This window comes from Vombatus ursinus, unplaced genomic scaffold, assembly GCF_900497805.2.
Source record: "Vombatus ursinus unplaced genomic scaffold, bare-nosed wombat genome assembly UNPS02014973.1, whole genome shotgun sequence".
In the NCBI taxonomy this organism is placed as follows: domain Eukaryota; kingdom Metazoa; phylum Chordata; class Mammalia; order Diprotodontia; family Vombatidae; genus Vombatus; species Vombatus ursinus.
In genome coordinates this window covers 13,706,927-13,721,223 of record NW_020954751.1, presented here as the reverse complement: position 1 = coordinate 13,721,223, position 14,297 = coordinate 13,706,927, and the positions used below count along the sequence as shown (strand labels likewise).

The 14,297-nt window shown below is 38.3% G+C and overlaps 1 protein-coding gene across 2 annotated transcripts in view; it reads left to right on the top strand.

Annotated features, from left to right (window-relative positions):
• The window catches only part of LOC114030638 (WASH complex subunit 5), a 69,608-nt gene that overhangs the window by 34,258 nt on the left and 21,053 nt on the right, over positions 1-14,297 (top strand). For both annotated transcript variants that reach the window (XM_027845488.1, XM_027845489.1), the window contains exons 12-20: positions 697-809; positions 1,311-1,477; positions 1,572-1,647; positions 3,995-4,105; positions 6,086-6,226; positions 7,349-7,429; positions 8,412-8,513; positions 9,225-9,404; positions 11,917-12,041. In XM_027845488.1, coding sequence (XP_027701289.1) covers positions 697-809; positions 1,311-1,477; positions 1,572-1,647; positions 3,995-4,105; positions 6,086-6,226; positions 7,349-7,429; positions 8,412-8,513; positions 9,225-9,404; positions 11,917-12,041 — 1,096 coding nt within the window. The remainder of the gene's footprint in view (positions 1-696; positions 810-1,310; positions 1,478-1,571; positions 1,648-3,994; positions 4,106-6,085; positions 6,227-7,348; positions 7,430-8,411; positions 8,514-9,224; positions 9,405-11,916; positions 12,042-14,297) is intronic.

Here is a 14,297-nt window from a genome sequence, read left to right as displayed (position 1 = left end):
TTACAGGGAGAACATTTGAAGATACACCAAAAAAATCAGAACATAAAAAGGAAGTTTTGTTTGAGTGTGTCACACTCTTCACATCCAAATTTGTGCCATCATTACTCACCTATAAAATCTGAGTAGGAAGGGGCCTCAGAGATCACCTAGTCCGACCCATACCTGCCACATAGCCCCACTGCATCACCGACACTATTGCCAGCTGATCTCATTTTCTCCTAAAACATGTCACTGTCATTCTGCCCCAGATCCTTTGCCCTGACTGTGACTTCTATCTAGACTGCCTCTCACCAGCTACTTCCCCATCTTTACAAATCTGATCGAGTTTTCATGCTGCAGTTCAAGTTGCATCTCATCCACGAAGCAGCCCCTGACAACTCTGCCCACTCTGATTTTTTCCCTGTCCCTCTTCTCATAATACTTGTTTTCTGTGTATGCCACGTGTTTTAAAAATTATATTGTCAGGTAGTTATTTTATTCCTCAAATCTTTACTCTTTAACTTGAGTATAATCTCTTTGAGGGCAAGGACCATACCATATACTTACTTCATAAATGTGAGTGCCTACTGTTGGGCACTTAGTAAATACTTAATAATCATGAACTGAAGTGAGTTTAAACTGAAATATCCTTCAGGATGTTGCAGCGAAAGAAATTACACGTCTTTAGTAATCTTTCTTTTGTTTGCTTATTACCAGAAAATCTACAAGCTTGGTTCCGAGAGATCTCAAAGCAAATATTATCTTTAAATTATGATGATTCCACTGCTGCAGGCAGAAAAACTGTGCAGTTAATACAGGCATTAGAAGAGGTAAGGAAAGTCTTCACATGACAACTGTGCAGTTACCATGCCTTTTATACATAGACCAATTCTTTTGTTTTATCCATTACCATCAAACAAATTTAATTGCAGATAAGTGCCAGCATCTTAAGTATAAACCGAGGTTTATCCTTTGTTAACAACTTTAGAAGTCTTCAGAAACTAAGGTTTTCCTTCCTAAATTAAATGAGAAAATCATAACTGTTGCTCCTAAAATGAAAAAATGTATGTATAATGTGTTTGTGTATGCTATGCAGTTAGTGACCATTTCTATCCAGGTGCCCACATCAGCACTTACTCATCACTTTATAACTTTGCCGATATAAAGGTTTCTAAAGTTATAATTTTGAATATATTGCCAAACAGATCTTAATATTGTTACCATTGCAAGGAGTGGACTGTATTTAAATTTATTTTCTGGGAAAATCAGCACAGAAGAAGGCATTCATAATTTCGAGAAAAGTTAATATTAAATTTATTTCCATCACTCAGGTTCAAGAATTTCACCAACTAGAGTCCAATCTGCAAGTGTGTCAATTTCTTGCTGACACACGGAAGTTTCTCCATCAAATGATCAGAACAATTAACATTAAAGAGGAGGTCTTGATCACTATGCAGATAATTGGTGACCTTTCCTTTGCCTGGCAGTTAATTGACAGGTAATGTGAATTCCTCCCCTGTTAACAAGACATCCGAACAACTTTTAGGCAAAGAGCCTGGCAGACATTCTTATTATTGTGTTCTTCTTTTCAGTTTCACCTTCATCATGCAAGAAAGCATAAAGGTTAACCCTTCCATGGTCACTAAACTTCGAGCTACATTCTTAAAGGTAAGCAGGGCCAAGGTGAGCAGATACTTCACTTCAACAACTGCTGGTAATCTTCTTTATATGTTGACCTCATTAATTCAGTCAATCCTAGATTCCTTCATCTTTGAAAATTCAGTTATGTTGTATCTTTTTTTTTTTCAGATTCCAAATTAACAGTTTTTCCACCAGAGATAGTTTAACAAGACATAAACATTTGTTGCTTAAATTAACATACAAAAATGGGAATTCCTTAGAGAATAATGTAATATGTTATTAAATATCAATAAAACCAATTAAATTTGCTTAATGATCTACATTTAAATAAATTAATTCATTTTATAAAATATTCTAATTTTTTAGTTACTTTCCCTAAGTCCCTATCAGGATTCTTTCTCTCATCATTCCTAGTTACTTAAGAAACTTTAAAGTATTATCTGAGATCCAGGAGTTTATTTATTAGCTGTCTGTGCTGAAGAGTTAAAAGTTAACAGAGTTAGGGTTTTGAATATGTAAATACTGTAGTTCTTTGGCTTATGAACACTGGGTTTAGCTATAATAATAGACCAAGTTTCCCCAAAGATGGAAGAATGGTCTTTGGCAGCTTTTATGTTGGACGCCCCACCTCTCATCAGTAGATAGCATTTAGCCCCTCCATGCCTTAGTTCTTAGTCACTCAGATTGCTAGTGGAACATGTCCCCTGCCTTCTGCTGTTCACAGACATTCTCAGCCTCTATCCTTCCACTCTTCTGAATCACAGAATCATAGAATTAGGAGTTGAAAGACTTGCATCAAAGGTCATCTTGTCAAACTCATTTCTAAAGCCCAAATCCTCTCCTGCAACATCCATAACATGGCCACAGATTTGCATGCTACAATGCAAATAAAATAATATTCATCATGATACTTGATAAAAAAGCCTTTTTTCAAATTCACTCTACTTTTTAAGAAAGATTATGGTTTGTTTCTAATGATGATTCTGCATTTACAGAGAATGTTCCTAGAGGGCTGGAAAAGTGAAATCATTATATTTTACAACATTCTTGTTAATTCATATTTAAATGGAGCATAATAAAACTACTCCCCTGTACCAGCTTTGGCACTTGGAAGATTTTCGAGGTTGTATAGGCACATCATTTATTTTCGTTGTCAGTAATTAGGCTCTATCACCATTTCAATTCTTTTGAGAGGAGAAAAAGGGAAAAGAAGGTGGTCTCAGTACTTAAGAAAATGAGGACTCTCCTTCACCTCATATATCTAAGTGATTCAGTTGCTGTGATACCATGATATAAAGCTCATCTAATGTACTTATTTTTCCAATTCCATAAATGTATTCCATCGAAATGTAGCCTGTGCATGTTGATTGCCTTTACAGCAAAATTCTCTGAGACAAAAATACAAATCCAGCCTTTCTATTTCAAATTATAATAGATACAATTATATAACTTACACAACCCTTAGGAAATACTTATAGTTAACTATCTTTTTAAAAGCAAAATTGGAAAAAATTCCTTTTGAATTCAGTCAAAAATATGAAGAGAATTCTTTAAGGTGTAGTGTTTTTTGGTTTGGCTGAGGGTGTTTATATGACTTTTTGGCCAACCTCAATCATGATGTAATTAATTCAGATAAGTTGAGAAAGAATGGAGAAGTCCTTCTTCCCCTCTATTGAAGGACCTTCCTTTCCCTCACAGACTATGAGTGCCCTCAAAGTATAGAAGCCATAGCACACCGCAGGTCCCTAACTAGTCAGGCCTAAACCTGCCCATTTCTCCATGGTTCTCAGCTTGCTATGTTGTTGGCCCATTCTTCTTTCAGGCTTTGTCCCCTGTAGTTCTTGGTCGTAGCAGAGCCCCCAGGGCTTAAAACCTCTCCCTCTTTCTCCTTAGGGGTCCATCACCATTCCTAGTAGAATGACACTTTCCTTAATCCTCTCTCAATTCCACCAGAAATCTCAGTTTGACCTGGAAATTTTACCCATCTTCGTGGTTAACTTTGCACCCTATTTCTTGATGGGTTAACTACATAACCACCCAGTGCAATGGAGGAAAGGAACACCTTTTTCATTTTGGAGAAACTGATTTTTCTGAAGATTCTGTTCCCCTGATGACTGTGCTAGATTTCTTCCCACTATCCCACTAGCCATAGATTAAAATGATAAGAAAAAGTGCAGAGTCCACTGATGGATAACTGGGACAGCTAGGTAGATGGAGTATGGACTTGGAATCAGAGCTGGGTTCAAGTCCTACCTCATATGCTTACTGGCTGTATGACCCTGAACAAGTTACTTAATCTCTCCCAGCCTCATTTCCTTATCTGTAAAATGAGTATAATAATGTCTGATTATCTCTAACCTTCCTTTCTTCTCAGCTTGCTTCTGCCCTTGACTTGCCCCTTCTTCGCATCAATCAGGCAAATAGCCCTGACCTTCTCAGTGTATCACAGTATTATTCTGGAGAGTTGGTTTCCTATGTAAGAAAGGTAAGAAGTTACTATTGTGCACTTCATTTTTGTTACATAATAACCATTGTGATGATTGAGTGAGTGAAGAATAATACCCTGTTGAAAAAAAAGTTAGAGTCTGTTCTCCCTGAAGCACATGATTTTTTTTTAAGTGGCATGGCAACAATCACTTCATTCCCTACTTAAAAACCTTTGATGGCTAAAATGTAGTGGGCAGAGTAGAGAGAACACTGGCCTTGCAGTCAGAGGACCTGGGCTTAAATGCCACCTCGGATGTTTACTGCCTGTATTGCCTTGGGCAAGTCCTTTAACCTCCTGGGGCCACCATTTCCTTGACTGCAAAATGAGGGAATAGGACAAAGAGGTTTCAGATTCCCCTGCCAGTTCTCGATCTCCGATCCTGACTCAGCTCTAAGGTCCTCTGATTATCCCCATTGCCTTGTACTTCACCTTCTGTCTCCAACCTTCCTTTCCAGCTTGATCTCAAACTCCTCTAGTTTACGCTCTGTACACTCCAAGCGCACAGGACTACTTCCTGTGATTCCTTCCCCAAACACATAGTATGACTTTTCCTCCTCCATCCCTTTGCCCAGAGTGTTGTGTTCACTTTCCATTTACATTGTATGTATTTTATATACGGTTATTGGCGTGTTATCTCTCCTATCAGGATGTGAGCTTTTTGAGGGTAGGGACTGTGTGTTTGCCTTTCTTTGTATCCCCAGTGTTTAGCACTGTGCCTGGCACGTAGTAGGCACTTAATAAATGCTTGTTGACCGACTCATTGTCCTCAAGCAGCTTAATTTTTGTTGGAGAATTGCAACTTGGATATAAATAAACATAGTACAAGGAAAATTGAGACTGGGGAGATTCTTAGTACCTGGGGGGAATCAGGGAAAGATTCATAGTGCAGATGGTAGCTTAGTTGAGCCTTGTTGAAACACAAGGATTCTGAGAGGGTGATGAATGGAAGTGTGTTCCGAAGAGCAAATGGCTTGTGGGATTGTGGAAAATAGCGAGTATTGCATTTAGGGGGTGGCTCATAGCCCAGTGTAGCTGGAAAAGAGTTAATGAATCAAAGCAGCATTTGACGGTGCCCAGCTGGAATTCAGGAGAGATGAGGGGTGGCTTTCTAGATTTGGAAGTCATCTATGTAAAAATAATACTTGTGGAAGGTGACAAAATCCTGAAAAAGAGTCTGTGGAGGGACAGAAGCGGGCAGGCCCAGGACAGCCCCCTGGGGAACACCCCCATTAGGGACAGGAAATGGAGCCTGAGATAGGTGGAGAACCCAGACTGAGCAGCATCTCAGAAGCCAACGGCAGATGGAGAAGGGGGAAAGGGGAGGTGGGGGGGGGGGGCAGGGGAGAAGAAGGAAGCAATAACCGAGCTGTAAAAATCTCAAGGACAAGAAGAATCAAGAAAAAGCTTTCACATTCAGCAGGTAAGAAGTCATTTAAGATGTCATTTACTAGCTTGAAGAGAGAAAAGTTCTAGACAACAGACGGGGCTAGAAACAGAATTTTAAGGGACTCAGAAGTGAGTGGGTAGTGAGGAAGAGGGGGCAGCAAGAGTAGATTTTTTTTATGAATTTGGCAGTGAAAGGAAGGAAAGATTTACGATGATAGCTGGAAGAGTTGGGCAGAGTCAAGTGAGGTTTTTTTTAAGGCTGGACTGGTGAAAGAGCAAGAATACAGTGAGTGATTGATATTAGAAGGACAGCTTGAATATGTATGAGAGACAATCAGTGGTGGCAGAGGCAGGAGGAGAGGGGATCCAGGGCACCGGAAGGCTGGCTTTGGAAAAAGAAAGAGCCACCTCTTCCTCAGAGACAAAAGGAAAGGAGGAAAAGATGTGACAGTGTATTGGGCCTGTAAGTTATGTAGTTGGGGAGAAGAGAGAATTTATGGCAGAAAGCCCTTGTTTTCATCTTAACAAAGATATTCAGTGAGTGGGGCTACCCAGTTAATGCCTTTTTTTCCCTTTATTTCTTCTTTAAAGGTTTTGCAAATTATTCCAGAAAGTATGTTTACTTCTCTTCTGAAGATCATAAAGCTTCAAACCCATGATATCATCGAAGTGCCTACCCGGCTAGACAAAGACAAACTAAGAGACTATGCCCAGCTGGGCCCACGATACGAGGTTCCTTTGACATTTAAAGTTTTGCATTTTTGTGTTTTGGACCAGACATCATAATATCACCCCCATGCCCATCCAGTGAAAATCCACACACATGAAAATCCATCTTGATTCCAAAGACCTTCACTGAGGGAGACCTTTTTACTTTGCCAACCCCTTCCATGACTTCACCAATTCCTAGCCTTGGGAAAACCTTCATTTCATTATTACCCAGCTTCCTCAGACTGGGGTTTTTTTTTTTTTGTTTTTTTTTAGGCAATTGGGGTTAAGTGACTTGCCCAGGGTCACACAGCTAGTAAGTGTCAAGTGTTTGGTCTGAGGCCAGATTTGAACTCAGGTCCTCCTGACTTCAGGGCCAGTGCTCTATCCACTGCACCACCTAGCTGCCCCCAGACTGGGTTTTAAGGTCCTTTGGTCCTGTTGTTTTCAGTGGAGGCTGGCCACAGCTCGTCACAGTCCCCTATATGATCTTCTCTTAAAGATGATTACCAAATTTTTCTTCAGTTTAAATAGTCTCTGTAGGCTAAATAGTTGGTCCCATCTATACTGCCTCAAAGACTGTTTTTTCTACCTAGGCCTAGACAGAAGGTTGAAAAGCTGTGTAGAGTGAAAGTTGGGAATGAAACTGATTCTGGTTAAGTATTCAGATCAGTTCAGTGGGAACTCAACCACAAATCCCTAAATCTAAGAACTCAGCCTTCCTTCCTACTCCCAACTGTCAGCCTTTAGGACAGGGTCCTCACATCTGCTTCCTTTTTTTCCAAAGTGGCTTTTGTTGATGTTCAGAGAGCCAGTTGGGAGACCAAGAAGAAATAAGAACATTTTCAGACTCTTAAAATATAATTAAAAGAGACCTTGGAGATCATCCAGTCCAGTTCTCTTATTTCACAAAGGAGGAGCCCAAGGCCCAGAGAAGTTAAGTGGCTTAACCACAGTCAAACAGTGGGTGGTAGGACCAGTGCTGGCATCCAGTCTAGTGTCATTACTGTCAGTTCAGCCAAGGGTTGAAGAGACAGACATCCACCTCCCTGTTCCCTTCAGCCACTCGGCCGATCATTGATGTTTCTTTTGCTTTCCTTAAAAATGGCTTCTCTCATTTATCTTAATCGTTTTTTTCCATTAAAGGTCGCCAAGCTTACCCATGCTATTTCCATTTTTACTGAAGGCATCTTAATGATGAAAACTACTTTGGTTGGTATTATCAAGGTAATAACCCCTTGAGGGCCCTTTCTTACCTTCAGAGTCAGAAAGCAGATTATTCCACTGCTCACATCTGCTTGCCTACAAATAGAAAACTGTCACAACTTGCAGATGGTGGCCCATCCCATTCACTGGTCAATGACTCACTTTTTTGTTTTGACACTTCTATTTGCATGCTGGATTGGGAATTGGGAGCTGAAAGTCCTGTCTCCATTGCTTCACTGTGGGATCTTGTTCATCATTTTCTTTGTGTATTGACAATGGAAAGGGATAGTAAGGCTGTGTTTTATATCATGCTTAAAGTTGGTCTTAGAGCTACTTGGTTCTACATCTGTACAGAAAATAGAATATATTGCTTTAGAAGTTATCTGGATATTGGAGCAACTCTTTTCAATGTTTCCTAAAAAAAAAGAAAATATCTCTAAGCCCTTACATTAAAGAATAATAGTTTATAACTTCGAATTAATAAATGTGAAAACACACACACACACACACACACACTCTCACACACTGATAGTTCACACATGGACTTAACTTTCTCCTAAAGTACATTGATGTGAAAGCTGCTCATTTAAGTTCAGATCCATTCCCTTTGTTTCTTCCAGCCACCTTCATCCAGTGCCACAATTAGATACTTGTTCATTTCTCTTAAAGTAATTGTTCATCTTATTAATCATTAAAATTAATAGTTTATGACTACGAATTAATAAATGTGAAAATTTCAGAACAAATTGAAATCTCATTAAGGGCAAGCACCTTCACAGTATCAGCTAGTAAAACTGTCAGTGTCCCTGTATCCCCCTAAACAAAACAAATCCCAAATTAGTAGTTGTTTAAGGAAAAGCCTAGAGTCTTCAGCTGTGAGTTTGAGAATTACCTTATTGTCCTTTAGAAGTCACCCTCTGTTAGAGTTCTTAAAAAGTTTGTCTAATTGGTTTGTCCTTTTGTTTCCTAATTGGTTTGTCCTTTTTTTTTGGTTCTGACTTAGGTGGACCCAAAGCAGTTATTAGAAGATGGGATAAGGAAGGAACTGGTTAAACGTGTTGCTCTTGCTCTTCATAGGGGACTCATCTTTAACCCTCGGGCCAAGGTACCACCAGAGCAGTTTAAAACAGTCCCTTTTCTGTATGTGTCACATAAAACAGTACAGAATGTGATTTTTATATCATATGTGCAACCAAAGTTATCCATTCATATTTTAATAACTCACTTTTAAAAAATAAACAAAGAATTGTTTGTATGACCTCCCCTCCTCTGTTAGTTAGTCCACCCATATTCAGCTTTTGAACTTACACTTAAGATTCAGAAAAATCACTCACATTTAAAGGCATCCCAGACTTCTAAGGGACCTTGCTTTGCCTTAGCTGATAGAGAATGTGATTCATTGTCTCTGGAGAAGGGGCCCAAAATTTACAAGTGAAAAGTATTTCAAATATATTAAGTTTTAAATGCTTAAGACCACATATGTAATTAGCAAGTGATTTTCTATACTAAATTAGCCTTAAAAACAAGTTATAAAAACTGCCAACCTTTACTAAATTTTGTGAAGACATCTCTTCCACGGCAATTACGGTGGCAAAAAAGAATGAAACCAGCATTCTTTTCTACTCACCTGACAACTGTTGCTCCCCAAGATGAGGTAGAAAGTAGCTTTTTCCAAAGTTATTTTAAGCTTTGGCTTTGCATGCATGTTGAGGAATCATTTAATGTTACCTCTTCATTTTCTTCTAGGTTAATATAAATTGGAGTAAAACACACAACCTATCCCATTTAATGGACTTAATCTTTCTGTTTTGCACAGCCGAGTGAACTGATGCCCAAGTTGAAAGACATGGGAGCTACCATGGATGGATTCCATCGTTCTTTTGAATACATCCAGGACTATGTCAATATTTATGGTCTCAAGATTTGGCAGGAAGAAGTATCTCGGATTATTAATTATAATGTGGAACAAGAGTGCAATAACTTCTTAAGAACAAAGGTATTTAATTTGTAGATTGATGATTTATTTGAATGGATTTGGGGTATATCAGAACCGTAATGATACAGAAACTGAAAAAACTCAGAAATACCAAAAATATATTAAAAAAATAACTCCTTAAAGCAGTTGATAGAAATATGAATTGGTCATTTAGCCAATATTTAGTATTCACTCTGTTCTAGATAGTGGTACCTCAAGGAGATTGAAAAGAAATAAAATATGGCCTTTGTCCTTAAGGAGCTTATATTACTAATAGATAAGAAATAAAGACAAATGACTACAATACAAAATAACTTGTGATAAGTGTTGTGTTATATTTTGGTACAATTCAAGGGCTATAGGAATCCAGAGGAGAAACATCATCCATAGTCAGGATAATCTGAGGCTTCACATATGGGTGGCATTCATACCAGGCTTTGAAGGATAGGTATGATTTCGGTATGTGAAGATGAGTGGAAGAGGGCATTTCAGCCAGAGAAAACAGCCTGAACAGACTTACAATAAAGAGCCATGATTCCAACAAGGTAAATTAGAAAGTGGGGATGTTAGAGGCAGAGAAATTAGCCTAGTAAATTATTGCAGTGGTCTAAGCAAGATGAATGAATCGATTTAAGAAGAAAAAAAAAAGATCTTATTATGTGCAGAGTACTGGGGATGCAAAGAGAAAAATAAAATCATCCCTGCCCTCGAGGACCTCACGTTCTAATTGAGAGAGAAAACAAATACAAGAAGGTCAGCTTCAGAGCAGATGTAGGGAGTGGGTTAGAAGCGGAGCCAGGACTCTGGATTCCTTCCCAGAGGAATTGAAATGAAGGGTCAGCATCCAACCAGGAAGGGCAAAGAGGAAGGTAGCACTGGTGGGAAAGTTGGGAGGGAAGTAGCTGCATCTTCATGGCCCACAGGATGGTATCCAGGCCAGGCAGGCTGGAACAAAGCAACAGCCCCCTCCACCTCTGCCCACCTCTAGGCCTCCAGGACTGGATTAGAGTGGAATGATGTATGACCTCAGGCAAATCACTTAAACTCCCAGAACTCTGCTTTCTCCACCTACAGAATAAGGGGTTGTCTAGCTGACTTTTGGGTCCTTTGCTACCTAGATATATGATTTTATGATCATCTGAACTAGGTTGGTGGCACTGGAAATAGAAAAAAAGGACAAAAATACACTATGAAGGCATAGGAGAGTCAGGATGTGTGTGGCAAGAGCTTTGGGCTTGGAATCAGGAAATGAGTAAACATCGAGGAATCTCAATAAGTAAACATTTATTAAGCGGCCTACAAACTGTATGACCTTCAGCACATCATTTCAACGTCTCTAAATTTGTTTTCTCACTTGTAAATGGAGGTAATAACCATATGAAGAACCTACCTCCCAAGGTTATAGCAAGAATCAAATGAGATAATGTATTTAAAATACTGTGAAAACCTTAAAATTTTATAAAAATGTCAACTATTGTTATTAAGGAACAGTCAGCAGGACTCAGCAACTCATTGAATATGGGAGTATATAAAGATTACTCTTTATCAAATCACTTGGATTCAGAGAACGATGATGCCATTAATAGAAATAGAGAAATAAGGAGGAAGATTTTGTATTGGATGGTAATGGGAAAGGAAAAATAATGATTTCATTTTTAGAAAGATCAAATTTGGGTTGATAGGACTTAAAGGTATAAAACTTGAGCTAGTACTTTTTTTTTTTTTTTTTTTTTTTTTGGTGAAGCATTTGGGGTTAAGCGACTTGCCCAGAGTCACACAGCTGGGAAGTATTATATTATGTGTCTGAGGCCGGATTTGAACTCAGGTCCTCCTGACACCAGAGCCAGTGCTCTATCCACTATGCCACCTAGCTGCCCCAGAGCCAGTACTTTTAAAGGTCCAGTTAGAGCCAGGAAAGAGGGCAAGGCCTGAGATGCTTATTTGGGAATCACCATGTAGAAATGAAAGAAGCCATGGGAGAAGATGAGCTCACTTAGAGCTGTTTTATAAAAACTTTAGCGAAGCAGATTGCACAAGTTCCTCCAGTAACCTATTCTATAATTTGACAATTATATAGTCACTGCCCTTGAGTTGTTTAGTTTATGGAATTAAACGTATCCCATACTCTTTCTCATTTTCATATTTTAGGATAGAAGTTTATCATGAGTAATAGTTATAAACATACACTTAAACTACTCCCACAGGACAGGTAATAACAATAATAATATAACACATTGAGAAAGATCATATTCATAGCACAAAAACTACATTTCTCTGGCCATATTGTTAACCCTTCCCCAATCTTGTAGGAGACTACAAGGCCACTTAAATTTGGTCATTTTTTTCTCACCTGTATAGAAAGTGTTATGTTATGTTGCTTGCAGACTGTTAGACTAATTTCGACTTTGGAAAAGGCTTTGAAAAAAAGGAGCATTTATTTTTGTCATTCTTCATGCTGTTATGATTGTAGCAAGAAATGATTATTTAAAAAATCTAACCTAATCTAAAATATGCATATGGCTTTCATTTTTAGATTCAAGATTGGCAAAGCATGTATCAGTCTACTCATATTCCTATACCAAAATTCACTCCTGTTGATGAATCTGTAACTTTTATTGGTCGACTCTGCAGAGAAATACTACGGATTACAGACCCCAAGTAAGTATATTTGAGCTGTGCTAAATCTTGGGCACTCTGGATAATTTAAATCTCTTTGTATAGTGAGGAAAAAGCCCTCGATTTAGATATCTAAGCTCAAATATTAGCCCTGCCTACACTAAGTAATCAGGAGCAAGTCACTTAATTTTTCTAATCGTCAGTTTACTTTCTGTAAACTGGATATAATGCTGTTAGTACTTCTACCTCAGAATATTATTGTGACAGAAACTCTTTACACCTTAAAGCAACATATAAATGTATAAATTTATAAAATATAAAAATGATAAATATATATCTGTACAAAGGAAGGTATAACTGTCATTTTTTATACAGTAGTTAAGCACTTGTTTTATGTATCCAGATTACATGCTTTCTCAAGTTCCTTAAAAATCACACTCACTGGCAAAAAAGAAATCTCTATGGTTGTTCAAAATGCTCTGCAAAATAATCCTTCTTTGTTCTTACTCCATTGCTAAAGATTCATAGAAATACTTGAGAAATTCACCATTGATCTGGCGGCTTGCCAGGGTGATAGATGGCTTCTTTTTTTTTTCTTTTCTTTTTCTTTTTTTAATTTATTTTTAGTTTTCAACATTTACTTCCACAAGATTTTGAGTTCCAAATTTTCACCCCATCTCACCCCTCCCCCCACCCCAAGATGGCATGCATTCTGAATACCCCTTCCCCTAGTCTGCCCTCCCTTCTGTCTCTCCCTCCCTTCTCTTATCACCTTCCCCTTCTATTTTCCTGTAGGGCAGGATAGATTTCTGTACCCCATTTCCTATATTTCTTATTTCCCAGTTGCATGTGAAAACATTTTTTTTTAAACATGTGTTTTTAAAACTTTGGGTTACAAATTTTCTCCCTTCCTCCCTCCCCACCCACCGTCATTGAAAAGACAAGCAACTAAATATGGGTTATATATGTACAGTTATGCAAAGCAATTCCATAGTAGACATGCTGTGAAAAACTAACTCTATTTCCCTTATTCCTATTCTGCCCCCCATTTATTCTATTCTTTTTTTTGACCCTGTCACTTCTCAGAAGTATTTGCTTCTGATTACCCCCTTCCCCAGTCTGCCCTCCTCTCTATCATCCCCCTACTCTCTTGTCCCCTTTCCCCTCTATTTTCCTGTAAGGTAAGACAGATTTCCATACCCAGTTGAGTGTGTATGTTAATTCCCTCCTTAAGTCAAATCCTATGAGAATAAGATTCACTCATTCCCTCTCACCTTTCCCCATTTCCCCTCCACTGTAAGAGCCTTTTCTTTTCTGTTTTTTGTGATATAATTTACCCTGTTCTACCTCTCCCTTTCTCCTCCTAGTGTAATCCTCTCTCACCCCTTAATTTTATCCTCTAGATATGACCCCTTCATCTTTAACTCACCCTGTGCCCTCTATCTCTCCCTCTCTCTCTCTCTCTCTCTCTGTATATATATATATATATATATATACATACATATATATATATATGTCTATATATATCTACATACACACACACACACACACACACACATATAATTTTTTCCCTCCAACTACCCTAATACTGACAAAGGTCTCATGAGTTACAAATATCATCTTTCCATGCAGGAATGTAAACAGTTCCACCTTAATAAGTCTCTTATGATTTCCCTTTCCTGTTTACCTCCTCATGTTCCACTTGAGTCTTGTACTTGAAAGTCAAATTTTCTATTCAGCTCTGGTCTTTTCATCGAGAATGCTTGAAAGTCCTCTATTTCATTGAATGACCATTTTTACCCCTGAAGGATTATACTCAGTTTTGCTGGTTAGGTGATTCTTGGTTGTAATCCTATCTCTTTTGCCCTCCGGAATATTATATTCCATGCCCTGTGGTCCCTTAATGTAGAAGCTGCTAAATCTTGTGTTATCCTTATTGTGTTTCCACAATATTTGAATTGTTTCTTTCTGGTTGCTTGCAATATTTTCTCCTTGACCTGAGAACTCTAGAATTTGGCTACAATATTCCTAGGAGTTTTCTTTTGGGGATCTCTTTCAGGAGGAGATCGGTGGATTCTTTCAATTTCTGTTTTGCCCTCTGGTTCTAAAATATCAGGGCAGTTTTCCTTGATGATTTCTTGAAAGATGATGTCGAGGTTCTTTTTTTGATCATGGCTTTCAGATAGTCCAATAATTTTAAAATTCTCTCTCCTGGATCTATTTTCCAGGTCAGTTGTTTTTCCAATGAGGTATTTCACATTGTTTTCTAATTTTTCATTCTTTTGGATTTGTTTTACA